Source organism: Lontra canadensis, unplaced genomic scaffold, assembly GCF_010015895.1.
Source record: "Lontra canadensis isolate GAN:19392208 unplaced genomic scaffold, GSC_riverotter_1.0 scaffold88, whole genome shotgun sequence".
Lineage (NCBI taxonomy): Eukaryota > Metazoa > Chordata > Mammalia > Carnivora > Mustelidae > Lontra > Lontra canadensis.
In genome coordinates, this window is record NW_022631082.1 from 4,046,643 (window position 1) to 4,064,093 (window position 17,451).

Genomic DNA, 17,451 nt, shown 5'->3' on the forward strand with positions numbered 1-17,451 from the left:
ATGAATGAATGAATGAATGATTCAGTTCCTCCGTATAGATGGCCTTGGCTCCAGTGCTCTAGCAGGTCCCGTAGATGCTAATAGAGCCAGAGGCAGCCAACTGATGACACTCCCCTGACAGGTTCTCTCTGGAAGGGACATCCGAGCCTTGAGGCGCCAAGGGGCTCGGGTCATTGCAGCGGAGTGTGGGAACTCGGGAGGGAGGGAGAGAGAGCAGGCTGGGGCGGAGCTTAAGGGATGCTTGCTTGCCTGCCGCTCTTTGTAAGGCCTGGTCTCTCCGTGATCGGCTCGCTCTCTGAACTCCCTTGGCACGTGTTCCATTTGCACCGGGGTTGAATGTCTTCTGACACGTAAGGCTCGGAAGCCCACGTACATGCCAGCATTGTGCCGGGACAGACGTTACTCTTGAAGATGGCTTCTCCCAGTAATTACTGGCGAGGTGTCCTTCTCAGTGGGTGCTGACTGCTGTTATGTACTGTTGAGCCTCACCCGTTTTAGTGCTGATACCATTACTCTTTTTAAACTTTCCTAGGTGAGAATGAACTCCTTAAATTTTCTTACATTCGGACATCGTACGACAAGATCTTGCTGAAATGGGAGCCATACTGGCCCCCTGACTTCCGAGACCTCCTGGGGTTCATGCTTTTCTACAAAGAGGCGTAAGTAGGAGATAAAAGAGGTGTGCGGGTTCAGAGGGTCCCTTTGGAGACTCTGCGTTCTCTCTCTTCCTTGGGGATGGCTGTCATCAGTCCCTTTTTACCATCTCACAAGCCGATGGCCTGGGAAATTAGTGAAATCCCCGTTTGTCAAAACCAGAAATTAAAACAAACTGGTTTCTTTTGCCAAGTTTCCTACAGCAACATCCCACTGTGCCTCATAATCCGTACATCTTGCCAGGACATCCTTAACGAAATTCGCTCAGTCTGCTTAGTGGGTTTTTAAACATTTATTTGCATATCAATTTTGTATTTTTTCCCAACATTTAAAGAATTGTGACAACACCTACGTGACATAAAATTGGCCCCTTGGACTCAGTTTCTCTGTACAGCTTAAGCACATTCACAGTGTTGTGCACTTGTCTCCAGCATCCGTCTCTAGAATTTTCTCCTCTTCCCAAACGAAAACTGTGTCCATTAAACAACACCCAGTCATTCTGAGTACAGTTGGCCCTTGAACAATGCCAAAGCTAGGGGCGCTGATTCACTACCCAGCCAAAAATCCACACACAATTTTTATCCCTCCCCCAAACTTAGTTGCTAATAGCCTGCTATTTCCTGGAAGCCTTATTGATAACACAAACAAACCATTGACTGATGTGGATTTTGGATGTTAAATGTATTACAGACTGTGTTCTTACAAGAAAGTCCGCTAGAGAAAAGAAAATGTTATTAAGAAAGTCACAAGGAGGGAAAATGCAGTTATGGTCCCAGACTGTAAAAAAATCCATCCACGCACGAGTGGACCCACGCCATTCAGCCCATGTTGTTCAAGGGTCTGCTATATGCGACTATGCTGAAAAAAATTAAAAAATTTTGTTTTTAAGTAATCTGTTTACCCAACATGGGGCTTGAATTTACAACCCTGAGATCAGGAGTTGGCTACTCCACTGACAAAGCCATCCAGGGTCCCCTGACTGTGCTGAAATTTTAGAGGGAGATGATGGAAGCTGTGATAGTATTCTTATGAGTAATTGCACCATCTTTGAAGGTTTATTTTGCTGAGACTGTGTGCTGGAAAGTAGCACTCAGCCTCTCATGGAGGTTTTTTTGTTTGTTTGTTTGTTTTTTCCAAATTTAATTTCTTCATTTGAGAGCGAGAGAGTACACCTGTGCACAGAGTTGGGGGGAGGGGCAGAGGGAGAGGGAGAGAAAATCTCCCGCAGGCTCCATGCTTAGTGTGGAGCCTGATGCGGGGCTCAGTCTCACAACCCTGAGATCATGACTTGAGCCAAAATCAAGAGTCAGACGCTTAATCGATGGAGCCACCCAGGCACCCCTCTCCTGTAGTCTTACCGATGAGTAGTGAGGTAGTTGGTATCAACATCATCACTCTTGATATAATTGGAAAATTGAGCTAGGGGTCCCTTCTCTTTGGGATCCGTGTCATTTTTCTTTGTGGCATAAGATTGTTGGTGAACAGGAGGCAGCCCTGTAGGATGTCACCTTTTCTGTTGCGTCTCTCTATCCTCAGAATGGGAGTCATGGAATGATAACCACCTTCTGCTTTGTCTTGAAAGCCCTTACCAGAATGTGACCGAGTTCGACGGGCAGGATGCGTGTGGCTCCAACAGCTGGACCGTGGTGGACATTGACCCCCCTCTGCGGTCCAATGACCCCAAGTCGCAGAACCACCCAGGGTGGCTGATGCGGGGTCTCAAGCCCTGGACCCAGTATGCCATCTTTGTCAAGACCTTGGTTACCTTTTCTGATGAACGCCGCACATATGGGGCCAAGAGTGACATCATCTATGTGCAGACAGATGCCACTAGTAAGTGTTTCTTTTTTTTTTTTAAGATTTTATTTATTTATTTGACAGATCACAAGCAGGCAGAGAGGCAGGCGGGGGGGGGGAAGCAGGCTCCCTGCTGAGCAGAGAGCCCAATGAGGGGCTCGATCCCAGGATCCTGGGATTATGACCTGAGCCGAAAGCAGAGGCTTAACCCACTGAGCCACCCAGGTGCCCCTAGTAAGTGTTTCTGACACAAACTGGACATCTTCCCTTGAACACATTGATGCAGCAATGTTGTAGGAAGGGCTCTGTGATGTGGTTATTGGCTTCTAAAAGAGCCGGGTGCCGAGGCTTAGAATTTCAAAAGACAGGGCAGTAGCCTATGTGTATATTCCTTCCCATTCTGGAAAAATTTATTTTATTTTAAGGATTTTATTTATTTATTTGACAGACAGAGGTCATAAGTAGGCAGAGAGGTGGGCAGAGAGAGAGGGGGAAGCAGGCTGAGCCCGATAAGCAGAGAGCCCTATGTGGGGCTCGATCCCAGGACCCCAAGACCACGACCTGAGTCGAAAGCAGAGGCTCAATCCACTGAGCCACCCAGGCGCCCCCATTCTGGAAAAAAAATTTTTTTTTAAAGATTTTACTTATTTATCTGAGAGAGACAGTGAGAGAGAACATGAGAGGGGAGAAGGTCAGAGGGAGAAGCAGGCTCTCCATGGAGCTGGGAGCCCGATGTGGGACTCGATCCCAGGACTCTGGGATCATGACCTGAGCCGACGACAGTTGCTTAACCAACTGAGCCACCCAGGCACCCAAGGAAAATTTTTAAATATCTACAAAAATAGGAGGAAAATGAGCCCCACGGACTGTCTCCCAGCTTCGACAATTGTGTTTTGCTATTTTTATGTCATCTCTGTGCCCCTCCCCCCCCCCCGTTTTTTTGAAGGGGGGTCAGGAATATTTCATAGCAGTTTAGTGATATTTGTATTTTCATGAAGCCTAAGTCCTTCTCCTGTCATGGAGGTCCTCAACCCTGTGGTGATTCTGCCCCCCGCGCTGCGGACACTTGGTGATGTCTGGAGACAGTTTTGGTTGTCGTGATGTGGGTCTGGGGTTACCAGTGTTGTATGCCGCTCAGCACCCAGCCGTGCACAGGGCAGATCCCACCACAAGGAATTACCTGGCTCCAGATGTCCTTGGTACTGAGGGAGAAACCCCGTCCCATGGGATACAGTCCAGGTGTTATGAGCCAGCCCCAGCTTTTTTGGTGGGTGCTCCCCCTTTCTTGTACCCTCCAGCAATACCAAAAGACTCCACAGTTTCTGGAAGCTTCTAACTTCCAGATCTTTGAACCCACAGTGCTCTCTGCCTTGAGAGCCTCACCCCGCACCCTCAGACACCTGCGTTCTCAAGGGCTGGGTTTTGTGGAGCCCGAAGGTGTTACATTCTGGGGGGTGTTAGGTGAGGTACCGTCTCAGCAATATGGGTGTCCCAGTGCTGAAAGTTGCCCCATGACTGGGTTCCGTTTGGGGCGGACGTTACCTGGAGAATGTGAGTTTGTTTCTCTCTTCCCACTATCCTCCCTTTCCCTCGCATCTTTCCAGTGCCTGGAACAGAGACAGCTTGGCACGCACTTGGAGCCTTCCTAGATGTGTGTTGCATCAATGAATGAGTGAAGGGGTCTGTAGTCTGCGGCATGAATGGACTGTCATCTGGTACCCCGTGCACTTGCCCCCTGAGCTTTCCATGCACCTCCAGTGTTCTCTGCTGTTAAATAACACCGCAGCGAACATCCCCATGATCTCTCTGACCTTTCTTATGCCTTCCTACGCCTGCCCGACAGCCAGTAACCCTCCTGCTCAACGGTGCCCCTGTTCTCCCTTTCTCCTTTGCAGACCCTTCCGTCCCCCTGGATCCAATCTCCGTTTCTAATTCCTCGTCCCAGATTATCCTGAAGTGGAAACCTCCCTCGGACCCCAACGGCAACATCACACACTACCTGGTTTTCTGGGAGAGGCAGACGGAAGACAGTGAGCTGTACGAGCTGGATTATTGCCTCAAAGGTAAGTGCCGGGGGTAGGGGCGGAGTTTGTGGGAGCAGATGGTTCGCTTCCTCCTTCTGGGCAAGCATCTCCGTCCCCGCCCAGGCCCATGGAGGCTTCCCAGTCTGAGTTTGGGGACATGGACCCGCACACGCCATTGCTTCTTGTACCAAAACATGCAGGCGCATTTCTAAACGTCACCGCCTCGTCCCACCGAAGACTCGAGTCAAAACCAGATAGTTCCCATGTCTTGGTGCCATTTCCTTCTGAAATTTTCTTCCCCTCCCCCTTCCCCGCTGTGGGGATGCAGCTCTGTCGACCCCCTGGATTTGGGGGCCAAGCTCGGAGTCGAGGGGTTAATGACAAAAGTCAGGGAAGAGTTTTAGGCCCTGCATTTAGACCCTTAATGTTTTAAGGATTGAGGTAGCAAGGACTGGTCATGCACTCCCTTCTGTGCTTTCCGTGAAAAATTTATACCAGTGATGACCTCCCCGCCCCCCATCTTGTTTACTTAATAGGCTTTATAGGTTTCATCCATTTGCAGGAAAATAGAAAATTTTCTGAGCCTCAGACTAGTTTGTATAAATTAGTTTAAAATTTTAAAGCTGGATTAAAAAAAAAAAAACCAAAAAAACCATCAAACCAAAGAAACAGATGTCATTTTTTTCTTTAGGGTTTTTTTTTTTTTTTTTTTGGGTGTGTGTGTATATGTGTGTGTGTTATGTTTGTCTGTATTTATTTTTCTTCAGATTGTTTTGAGTTTGTGATTTCCTCAGCCCTTGACCTTGGAGGCAACGGCTCAGGGAGTGCTGGCAAGCGGCGGCAGAGGCCTTGAGCCTGCAGGCCACGCTTGGCGAGACCTCTGACCCGATGTAGGGCTTTGGGCGAGTCACCGAGCCGGTCGCTGGCCGCCTCCTTTTCGGGAGACGGGGCAGGAGGCCAGATCTCTGGGAGCTGTCCCAGCTCTAAGATCATGTGCTATATGTATGCCTGTGACCTCATCCCCTCCACCACTCCCGCCCCCGAGCTGAGGCTTGCAAACGTGATTTATCTTCTCAGACGCTTTATATAACTCAAGAGCAAACACAGGCCTCAGCTTAGCTGTGAGCTGTTGTTGGCCGCGCATTCGAGTAACCGAAACCACCAGCTTGAACCACCACCAGCAGAGGCCCTCGGTGCTTTCCTTTTTTTTTTTTTTTTTTTTTTTAAAGAGTAGCAACTTTAATTCTGTCATTACAATGTGGCTTAATTTGTAATGATCAGGGAGTTTATGGAATTAAAAAATAAACTGAGGACCGATATAGTACGATTCCACCCGTAGGAGGTCCCCAGAAGACTCCCGTCCACAGAGGCAGAATATAGATGGTGGGAGCCAGGGCTCAGGGAAGGGGAGGGGAGTCCGTACTTCATGGGGACAGAGTCTCTGTTTGGGGAGATGGAAAGTTCTGGAGACGGAGGCTGGGGGTGAGGGCAGGATGGTGTGAGGGCGCTTCGTGCCACTGAGCTGTGCACTTAGAAATGATTAAGACGTTAAATTTTGTGTTATGTTTATTTTACCACAATTTGAAAAAAATTCGTAAAATAAATAAGCTTACTAATTATGACTAATAGTGGTTTCCCATTAACATCACCAGGAGCGTCCCTCCCCCCCCCGCTCCCCACTTTATTAAAATATGGTTGAATTATAGGATATTGAAAGGTAAAACTGTAAGATATTGAAAGTGCCCATCGGGATGATTTTGATACATCTGTATGCCATAAAGGGATTTCTCCCAGGTAGGGAGTTAGCTCATACATCCATCACTCGGTTTTTTTTCTTTGTGTGTGTGTGTGTGTGTGTGTGTGTGTGAGAACATTGAAGTTCGACTCCCTTACATATTTCAGTCCTAGAATCCAGCTGCCTTTTTAAAATTACCAACTGCATTTTAAAAAATTGTGGTGAAATATATAACATAAAATTGATCCTCTTAACCGTTCTTAAGTGCACGGCTCAGTGACAGTAAGCACACGTATTACTGTCCCTGCCATCCTTCTCCAGAACTTTCCATCTCCCCAAATGGAGACTCTGTCCCCGTGAAGCACAGACTCCACAGCCCTGGCTCCCGCTGTCTCCTCCCTGTCTCTGTGAACAGGATTGTCCGAGGTGCCCCATTTCGTATACTTTTACTGTGTAGTCACAGAGGAACCATGGGCCACTTTGTGCCCTGAGGTGGGAGCCAGAGAGTGTAACAGGAGTGAGGAAGTGTGTCTGACCTGATCAAAAAGCCCTTTCCTCTCCAGAAAATTCTCAGGATCCTCCCTCACGAAGGACACCCAAACTTTTCCTTCCGCCCATAATGCCATGACCAGTCCCTGTAATGGTTAACCCAGCCAGGGTAGTCTGTGCCGTTCATCAGGGTCACAGGCATCTTTAAGAGCCCCTTGCGGCCGTTCACCTCTGTATAAATACTGGGGCTTCCGAGTGGATACTCCCCGTTCACGGGAAAGGACTTTGGGCCCATTGTCTCCAGGACCCATTCAAGGGGAGAGGACAGATGTGCTCAGTCGCCCTTAGGAGGCTCCGGGTGCCAGGGCTGGCGGTGGGGAAGGTGAATCCCAGGGCCCTTCGTGGATTTTGCCCAAAGAGAGTAGCTTTCACACTTGCCAGTCGCACTCAAAGCGCGTCTGTGGCTCACACGGTGGATGGCAGGTGTCCCTGGGATTGGACTCAGGGGTCGAGACACGGCCAGTCCGTGGTACTTGAAAAACAACTTGGTGTTTTTGAGAAATGTCCCCCCCATCTCCCCTCATGTCGTTAGTCCAGAGTTTCTCTCCTTTAGCGCTGTTGACATTTGGGACCAGATCATTCTGTGGGGCGGGGCTGTCCCGTGCCTTGTGGGATGGTCAGCAGCAGCCCCCACTGCCCTGCCTGGCCTCACTGTCACCTACCCACCCCCCCAGGTGCCGGAGTCTCCTTCACCCCTCAGTATTCTTCACAGCTGGAACATCTCTAGACCTTGCCCAGTGTCCTGGGGGTGCAGGACAGTGCAGAATCCCCTCCTCCACCCCCGACCCTGTGGAAGGACCGCAGCTCTCCTGATTTCTGGATTCCTGCAGAAACTGTGGATTCTTTGATTTGGCAACCATTGGGTCTGTAGTTCGGACCCTTTATATGGCCTCCTATCACTTTATATGGTTGACTGCCTGATTCATTCATTCATGCAACTGTCACTTGCCCCCTGGCCCCAGCCTTTTTCTAATCCCACCTCCCACCATCCTGTCCCTCATCCTGTCCTCCTAGCTCCTTGGGGTTCTTGGTGTCTGTCAGCATGCCAGGGAAATCCCTACCCCAGGGACTTTGCACTTGCTTTTTGCTCAGTCCAAACTGCTTTACACCAAGATGCGTGAGTAGCTCATTCCTTAATTTGAGACTGTGCAGTGGTCACTTCCTCCAGCCCGATGGGGTGACCTTGCAGTTTCTGGAACACCCTGACACGCACAGATGTCCTGTGCGCCCAGCCCCTCTGAGAAGGACCCCATTGGGGGCGTGTGTGTTGCGGGGTGAGGAGAAGGATCCCAGGCCACCTGCTCTGCCTGTCTCTAGGGTTGAAGCTGCCATCCCGGACCTGGTCTCCGCCGTTCGAGGCTGAGGGCTCCCCGAAGCAGAACCAGAGTGAACACGAGGAGTCCGCCGGCGAGTGCTGCTCCTGCCCCAAGACAGACTCCCAGATCCTCAAGGAGCTGGAGGAGTCCTCTTTTAGGAAGACCTTTGAGGATTATCTGCACAATGTGGTGTTCGTTCCCAGGTCAGGACTCTTCTTTGGCTCCATGTGGGGGGCGGTCATGACCTGCGGAACAAGGTGAAGGGGAGACCCAGGGCGGGGCGGGTAAAGGAAGAGATTCAGTAAGAAATAGAGCAAGTAAGCACTCCAGACGGGGGAAAGTTAAAAAAAAATAACAAAAACCCGAAAAACCCTCAACATTTGCTTCCCCATGTGGCCCAAACCCTAGCCCAGCCTCGGGCCTCCATCTGCGTTCTTAAATGAGTTCCATTAGATTTTGTGGCAGAAGGAATGCTCCCGTGGCCCCGTGCTTGAATTATCTCGAAGTCTCAAGCTCAGAGCATTTTCTTTGTTCATCTCTCCACCCTTCTGGTCCTTCTGGAAATTTCTGTGGCACCTTCAAAACCCGGAGGCTTCTCCTAGTTAAGCCTGTCGAGTTTCCTTTAGCGAGTGAAAGGCTCTGCCGATGTCTGTTGGTGGGGAGAGGGTTGGCAGTGACGACGACCCCAGGCTACTCATCCCTGTCCTTGACTTTCCCAGAGGCAGAGATGCTTAGGTAAATGGCTCGTGTCTCTCTCTGCCTCAGTTTACTTATCTGCCATGGGCTGATAGTAGTAGCTCTTACTTCTTAGGACCATGGGAATGCATGAGTCCCCCAGGCTTCACAGCCTTGACCCTGGGGACGTTTGGAGCCAGCTGAGCCTCTGCTGGGGGACCTGCCCGATGTCAGCAGCTGCGTGCACCCGTTTAGTTTCTGAGTCTTTAGGGTAACGCACTGATGCAGCTGTTACCTCCCTTCCATGGGTCCAGAGCCAGTGTTTCTGAGCTGGTGAGGGACCCGACCTGGTTCTGGCAATTGTGAGGGGGGTAGGCTGTGAGCCGCCCCCTGTCCTGCTTCCCTCACTTCACTCAGTGAACGGGGTCCCTGGCAATGTCTTGAGGCAACGGGCTGTTTCCAGAGGTGGATCGAAACCCCAAAAGGGTGACATTGGGATTAAATAAGATTCTAAAATGGGTCCATTTGAATGCCTGCCATCGCTTCTCACATGAATAGATGTTTTCCCAGAACCACTGTTGTGTGACATTTAAAAAAAAAATTTCTTTCTTGTTTTTTTTTTTTTTTTTTTTTCCCCTCCATGACCCTGAGTCTGAAGAGCACTAAATGTCACAGCCCAGACATGGGGGGCAGTTACCGTCTTACCCGTTAAAAACAAAACGCTACTGGACTTAAGGAAATGGCTGAGTCAGTTGTGATGTTTAAATGTGGTCAAGTTTGTCATGTGAAGGGGGACTCCAGCTGGCCAGGTCTTGGGGCCGGGTCGGGTATTTTCTCTGATTCTTCCCTCCCCCTCCTGCTGTGTTCTGTGCATCTGATGGGGAGACACTGTGATTTGGGAGGTAGGAGACGTGGTCCACAGTCAAGGGCAGGGCACCCTCAGGCTGCTCAGAGGGAACGTGGCAGAAGCCAGAGGTCAGAAGCCAGAGGTCTGCCTGAACGAGTTTTGTCTGTCCTCAAAGTGGTTGGTTTTGTTTTCACAGAAAATCCTCGTCAAGCCCTGGTGCTGAGGACACTAGGTACAACTCCCCTGCAGGAGGTCGGCGTGGCCGCTGGGGGCCAGGCAGGGCAGGAAGCATGCCGTGTGCCTTTGAGACTCCAGAGGCTTCCGTGGCTTTAATGCATGTGATGGGCTGCCGTGTCAATCTGGGAGGCTTCGTGAATTCACACGGGAACTGCCTTCACCCTCAGATGGGGTCTGGGCACAAATGCCGGGAATGAGTCTGCACTAACACACCCTTAACTAAAACGTAGACTCAAGGGGCGCCTGATTGGCTCAGTCTGTGGAGCAGGTGACTCTTGATCTCTGGGTCATGAGTTCAAGCCCCACGTTGGGGGCAGAGTTTACTTAAAAAAAAAATAGAGATAGACTGGGGGGGTGGTGTACTTTCTGGGCACCTTGTAGATGCCACACGTTGCCCTCTGTGCAGTCACTCGCTAAACACTTACTTACCAGCACCGACGGTGTGGGCTGGTCTGTGCCTGGAACGCAGAGTTTCTGCCACGTGCAGCAAGTAGTGCGGGGGGGGGGGGGGGGAGAATGTTTTTATTCGGGGTGACAAGTGCAGGGCTGCAGGCGTGCCGTGTCAGTGAACTCCCCTGTGGACGGGACGGCTTCCCTGCGATTGGCGTCTTGAAGCACCAGGGAGGGGTTGCCCTGGAAGAGAGGACAGGCAGAGAAGCTGCGGAAAGGAAGGCCTTGGGATGAATCACGGGCCCCTGGAAGTTGCCAGCGGTGGGGAGGTGGGGCGGGGGGAGACTGGAAAGGCAAGTCAGGGTCCTGTGGAGGGATGTTACTCTCTCTGCTGTATTTTTTCAGGCTTATTTGTGTGGCTCTGATCTGACCTCTAGTGGCCATTTGGAATATAACCTGCAGAAAAGAAAAGCCTGGACTTTTGAGGCTTGGGGTCTGCATCGGGCGTTTCTCAAATCTGACGCGTACTGACCTTTAGGGTCAGATCATTTTCTTTTGTGGGGCCCACCCTGCGTGTGGTAGGATGTTGGGGCATCCCAGGTCTCTGGACTCAAAATGCTAGTAGCTCACGTGTCCCCCAAGTAGTGACAACCAAAGATGTCCCCAGACAGACATGGCAAATGTTCCTGTGTGGCGGGGTGAGGGGAAGACTCACCCCTGGTTGAGGGCCACTGGTTTGCTAGGAGACTGTGGGGTGTGAAGGTCACGGGGACTTTGAGAACCCCGAACCACAGATAGCGGCGGGGCAGTGGGGGGATGATTGCATATACATCCGGCTTGTTTGATGAGACCTTTTCATGCTTCCAGTTGTGCGGACACCCATTTCCCAGTAGTTTTTCCTGAGGCACCAGTATCGTGGTCATTTGGGAAAAGGCCCACTTGTGCCTGGATGGAAATGTTCTGAATCTTACTAACATGGGTGTATCTTTGGTTTCCATCCAAGAATGTCACTGGTCTTTGCATATGAAGAGACCACACAAAAAATCTTAGTGCAAAAGGGTTTTTCTTCTGACTACAGTGCAGTAGAAACTAAAACTTGGCTTCAAACATTTGAGCAGAAAAGTCCTCCCTGGTGATGTAAAGTCGAGCACTTCAATACCTTTTGGAAGAAGCAGACCTTAGAGACCTTCATTAAAGTCCATTTGGAAAATAATGGGAATGCGAATATCACATATCTTAAATTTGTAGAATATCACCAAAGCTTGGGCTTTGATGCGAGTTAGTCGCCTTAAATGATCTTGTAAGTTAAGAAAAAAAAACTAAAAGGTAAAAAAATAGAAATGTATTGTGAGGGAGGGGAATCCAGATGGCTCAACTTGCAAATATAAGAATGGGAACCACAAGTAACTAGAAATAAAACAGGTGATCTGAAACTAGGGACAAAGGAAGATTTTAATATTGAATTCTCTGGACAGTCTTGTGTTATTCAAGTTGAAGCTTTTGGTGAAGAGGGAAGTTTTAATTTGATCTGATTCAGGATGAAGCAGAAAAAATGAAATAGTCCACTAACTTTGGTAAATGCGTAAAAATTGTGTCTCAGAAAGGCCCTGGGCCCAGAGAATTTTACAGGTGAGTTATTTGAAACTCTGTGATACAGAAACTTTTTCTGAGCATAGAGATCGATGGAAGGCTTTCCAGGTCATTTTATGAAACCAACCTAATGTCCCTTTAGCTGAACCTGATGTAGCTGTGATGTTGGCAGCAACCCCAGGACTAGCCAATGTGACACTTTAGATCCATACGTCCTAAATGAAACAGCGTGCTGACAATATCGTTTCACTCAGAAGTACAAGGATGGTTTACGATCAGCAGAGAGGATAATTCATCAAGGGACCCAGTAAAGGCAAATCATGAGATAATCTCATGAGACAGCATTCATTAAAAACTCCTAGTTTAGGGAAATGAGTGAAAAGTGGGAGTAGAATACTTCTGCTACAAGGTAAATAAATATTACCTAGATGAAACCAACAGCCAAGCTAGCATTGTACTTAAACTGTCCTTGTTCCATTTAGGAGGAAGCCCAGTGTCGTCATTACTAATTAACGTCTTCCTGGGTAGCCAGCCAGTGCAATAAGACAAGAATAGCAAAGAGTGGATTGTGGGAAGTAACATCATTATATTAACAATCCAGTACAAGGATAGACTCACTGTGGTGTCACAGACTGGCTGCCCGTCTTTTTGTCATTGAAGTTTCATCGGAAAGCAGCCACACCCATTTGTTTATACTTTGTGTACTCCCACTTTCAAGCTATAATAGCTGGAAAGCCGTTGAAAGTTGCGTAGAGACAAAAAGTACTTGGGGACACAGGTCCTGCAAAATCCAAAATCTTTACTTCCTACCATCGACAGGAAAAGTGTGCCAACTTTTTCTAGTGTGCTCCTTGGAAACCCAAGGATAGCAACTATGAAAATCTTGGAGGAGAGTTTGGGAAAGAAGGTACAACGTAAATTAAAAAGCCTGGTGATACACTAGCAATAGAATAGTAAACAGAGGAGACAATCCCTTGATCTCTTTCATAATTGCCATACCACTTTGGTAACCCCACGGAGAATTAACTGGACAGGAAAAAAGGTAAACGTCTGTGGAGCTCTCAGATTTTCTGGATATGCATGAAAGACTGTTTTGAATCATTTACAGAAATCTCACCAGCTGTGTTAATATCCTTAGTGAATAAACAGGGTAACAGTAGGAACAGTGAGGAAAGTGCTAGAACGTCATAGAAAGAAGAAGATGGACGAGTTCCTTAGAGAAACACAAAAGACCGAGGAAGGAAAGACAGGTTCACGTGGAGTGGTATTAGGAGTTAACAAACAAAGCAAAAGGGCCTTTTCAGTCTCTTGGGTTGAAAATCTGCAAACCAACAAACAGACAAAACCCAAAGAACCCTTTAACCCTGAGTACTGATGAGGCTATCCCGAGGTGCATTTGAGGGGCTGCTGGGGAGACCCCCGATCAGTTGAAATGTCTGGGAGAGCAGTTTCGCTGCTCTAGCTAGACACAGCCTAGCTATTTCCCTTCTAAGAGTCTAGTTTTAGGATCTGATAAGACAGTCTGACAGTGACCAAAGTGGTGTTTATAAGAGCAGAAAACCCTGGGATCCTCCTAATACAGACATCCTCTGAGGTCCTGTGGGCTCGGTTCCAGACCCACCGTCATTAAGATGGGTATCACAGTAAAGCAGGTCTCCTGAATTTTTTGGTTTCCCCAGTGCGTGTAAGTGTTCTGTTGATACCAGACTGTAGTCTGTTAGGAGTGCCTTAACATCACATCTAACAAAACAGTACACACACCTTAATTTAAAAATATTGCTACGGGGTGCCTGGGTGGCTCAGTGGGTTAAAGCCTCTTCCTTCGGCTCGGGTCATGATCCCAGTGTCCTGGGATCGAGCCCCGCATCGGGCTCTCTGCTTAGCAGGGAGCCTGCTTCCTCCTTCTCTCTCTCTGCCTGCTTCTCTGCCTACTTGTGATCTCTGTCAAATAAATAAATAAAATCTTTAAAAAAAAATTAAAAAAATAAAAATATTGCTACAAAATGCAGAATCCTTGGGGCTTTCAGTGAGTTGTACTCACTGATCACAGATCACCGTGACAAATACGATGATAATGAGAAAGTGCAAAACAGTGTGAGAGTCCCCAAAAGGTGACCCGGAGACACACAGGAAATGTTGCTGGAGAATGGTGCTGGTAGACTTGGCCCATGCAGTGTGCCACACACCTTCAGTTTGTAAAAATGCAGGATTTGCAAAGCACCGCAGTGCCAAGGGCCATAAAATGGGGGCACATCTGTATTAAATAAAATAGGAGGATGGTTAGTAATTTATGGCTCGTGCATTCAATTGAGCATTTTCCAATTTTCTGCATTGAGCATGTGCTCCTTTCCTAGCGGGGAGGGAAAACCTTCCCACTGAAAAAGACAAAACGTAAATTCTGTGCTAAGTACTTAAGGCGTTACGTTTTAAGGAAGGTCTCTGATGCATGTTTCCATCAGAACAAGCGAACAAAGGTGTGCAAGACTCGCTTGGTCCTCATTATACCTACACATAACATTTCTAGGGAAAAAATTGCCCCCAGGAAACAGAGGGCAGCGGAACGATGAGTCACTTAAATTTCTCTGTGCTTTTTGTGTATGTGTGTTTACAAATTTTGAGGGTTTTGCATTCATGTCTTAATTTCTTAATTGGGGGGGAATGTGTATTGACTGCATGGTTTTACCTTTCTTTCTTTCTCTTTCTTTTTTTTTTTTTTTGAGTACCCTTACCAACCTGAGTGGTAAGACTTTTTTTTTTTTTTTTAAAACCTAAGAATTGAAATGTAGTCCCTTCTATGATGTAGATGCCCTCTAGGGTCATAAGAATTAGAAGTTGGTCTTTCCTGTTTAGATAGGTGATGCTGGCCAGTAGTTTGGGCTGCTGGGCTCATGCCGTTTGAAAAGGTTCCTGAAAAGTTAGACTCTGACATGCTCTGGGAATCTGGTCTTTAACACTGACTCGGGGTGGCCAGTTAATCTGCAACGTGACAACCTAAAATCAAGCATGTTGAGGGGAATATCGGTGTGTATCCCCCACTGATGGTCCTGGAGCCCCCTCCCCTTGCAGGTGTCCTGGAAAGCTGCTCTGGGTTGTAATTCTGGGCAACCTGCATTTCATTGCATTGCCACCCACCTGTCCTTGGTTTTGAGACTTTTATCCCCCAGCGTCATTTTTTTATCTTCAAGACAGCGATCGCATGACTGTGTGTATATGTGTGTGTCCTGCTGTCATGACAGGCCATCGCGGAAACGCAGGGCCCTCAGGGACGTTGGCAACGTGACAGTGGCTGTGCCCACAGCTCCAGGTTTCCCCAACACCTCGACTAGCACGCCCACAAGCCCGGAGGAGCACAAGCCTTTTGAGAAAGTGGTGAACAAGGAGTCCCTGGTCATCTCTGGGCTGCGTCATTTCACCGGCTACCGTATCGAGCTGCAGGCTTGCAACCAGGACGCCCCTGAGGAGAGGTGCAGTGTGGCGGCCTACGTCAGCGCCAGGACCATGCCTGAAGGTGGGTGGGCTCATCGCCAGCGCCAGGAGACTTGGGCTCGCCAAGGGGCAGCCCTCCTCCTGGTAGGCAGTGTAGATGGGTATCTAATCTGCCTTTATCGTTTCTTATTCTTATGGGAGCCCGGCTTCCCCTAGCCAATATACAACTTCAGCAGATACACACACACAGATAGACATATACGAAATATAAAGTCAAATTAAGAAATACGTATTATGCATGGTATTAATCAGGGTTCTGCAGAGAAACAGAACCAGTGGGATATGAGCGAGATGGACAGACGGATAGGTAGGTATGCAGACAGTCCCGTGAAGATGTTGAGTTTTACGTGTCTACTTCCCTCATGGGGAAAGTTTCGCAAGCGCCTGGAGGTGGGTTGCTCAGCTGGAGGTGGGATTTGATCCGGGGGTCAGGAGCCTGCCTCTAAGCACTGTCCTTACAGCCAAGGCAGATGACATCGTTGGCCCTGTGACCCATGAAATCTTCGAGAACAATGTCGTTCACTTGATGTGGCAGGAGCCGAAGGAACCCAACGGTCTGATTGTGCTGTATGAAGTGAGTTACCGACGCTATGGTGATGAGGTAAGACCTCCGGATGCTTGGGCACGTCCCTCAGAGCTGTTGCTGGTACCTACGCCCCCTTTCTCTTCTTAAATTCCGGCCCAAACACTTCTCCTGTCGAATGCATTGTCATTGGGACTCCATGCCTTGATTTAGAACTTTCCAGGGAGGTGGGTGAGAAATGCCGATCTCCAGACTTATTTCCTCAGTTTCTCACATTTCAGCTCTGTCCTACAGGATGAACGATGGCTGTCTGCATTTGTGTTCCTCCTGACATCACAGGAGACCCATTTCACTTCAGTCAGAGTTCTCTGGGGGCAGAGGGAGAGGGAGAAGCAAACTTCCCGCTGAGCAGGGAGCCCAATGCAGAGCTCGATCCCAGGACCCTGCATCATGACCAGAGCTGAAGGCAGACACACTTAACCGACTGAGCCACCCAGGTTCTTAATAAGGAACTTTCCATTTCCTGGCAGACGCTGTGCGGGGTGGTGGGTGAACGCAGAGATGCCCGAGATAATGGCATCTAAGAATGACAAAAAAGGAGCCACGCTGTCCTGAGGGGTCACTGTGTGTCTCGCACGTATGAAGCCGTGTACATGCGGTTTTATGTCCTTTATCATTTTTTATCACGTCTAAGGCATGATAAGCGGCCACTGCTAAAAAACAAAAAACAAAAACAAAAACTGCCAGTTCTAATTGTAAGTTGGTGTTGCTTCTAAAGCTGCCTTGCAATTTCAGAAATGCCAAAATGTGAAAATAATACGCCTCTCAGGACCGATAAAATGCAATAAATCTGCAGAATAACCCAGCGAACTTGGTCCGAAGGCAGCCAGGATTTTTTTGTCCAGGGTCCAGAAGAATAAAGTTAGGACTCAAACCCAAGACTGATGTTCTCATCCAAGGGGTGGCAGCTTTTTTCCTGTCGAGAGCCAGATACGGACCATGTTTGGCTTCACGGCTAAACGGCCTCTGTTGCAAATACTTAGCTCTGCTGTTGGAGCTCGAAAGCCGCCCGATAGAGGAGATGGACGCTCATGGGGTTGGTTGTGTGCTGGTGAAATGTTTTATTGCAAAAGCAGGCAGTAGGCGGGCGTGGGCTCCAAGCGGCGCCCGTAACTACTGTGGGTGGATCACCATCCGCAGAAGGGCGGGGGTCTGCACCTGCCAGAGGAGGTGCAGGCTAGGGCTTGAATCCCCCTGCGGACGATTCTCCCCTGGACCGTGTGACTTCAAGCAGATGAGCCTCATCACCTCCTTGGGTTGGTCTGAGCCCTTCCCCCGTCCCAGACACAGCACCCAGTCCTTTGCAAGCATCTGTTGGAACCTCGAGGTGACCCGACCAGGTGGCATCTGTTAGTGTCTCCTTATTTTGGCCAGGAGTGTGGACACTGGAGGAGCTGAGTGCCCTTGCTCAGGGTCACACGCCCAGCATCTTAAATCCAGACTGTTGGGCTCCGGAACCTGCCATCTGCGGTTGAGGCCGGTCACTTAGGTCAGAGGTCATTTTCTATAAATGGCCAGAGAGTTTAAGTTTTTAGTTTTGGGAGCCATAAGGTCACGCTTGGGCATGA

General features: G+C 48.9%; 1 protein-coding gene across 4 annotated transcripts in view; it reads left to right on the forward strand.

The window, feature by feature from the left end:
• INSR (insulin receptor) overlaps positions 1-17,451 on the forward strand; it is a 125,477-nt gene that overhangs the window by 87,285 nt on the left and 20,741 nt on the right. For 2 of the 4 annotated variants that reach the window (XM_032883877.1, XM_032883878.1), the window contains exons 7-13: positions 533-659; positions 2,237-2,487; positions 4,347-4,514; positions 8,077-8,278; positions 9,794-9,829; positions 15,051-15,322; positions 15,762-15,901. In XM_032883877.1, the coding sequence (XP_032739768.1) occupies positions 533-659; positions 2,237-2,487; positions 4,347-4,514; positions 8,077-8,278; positions 9,794-9,829; positions 15,051-15,322; positions 15,762-15,901 (1,196 nt within the window). The remainder of the gene's footprint in view (positions 1-532; positions 660-2,236; positions 2,488-4,346; positions 4,515-8,076; positions 8,279-9,793; positions 9,830-15,050; positions 15,323-15,761; positions 15,902-17,451) is intronic. The other 2 variants (XM_032883880.1, XM_032883881.1) reach the window with 1 other exon arrangement.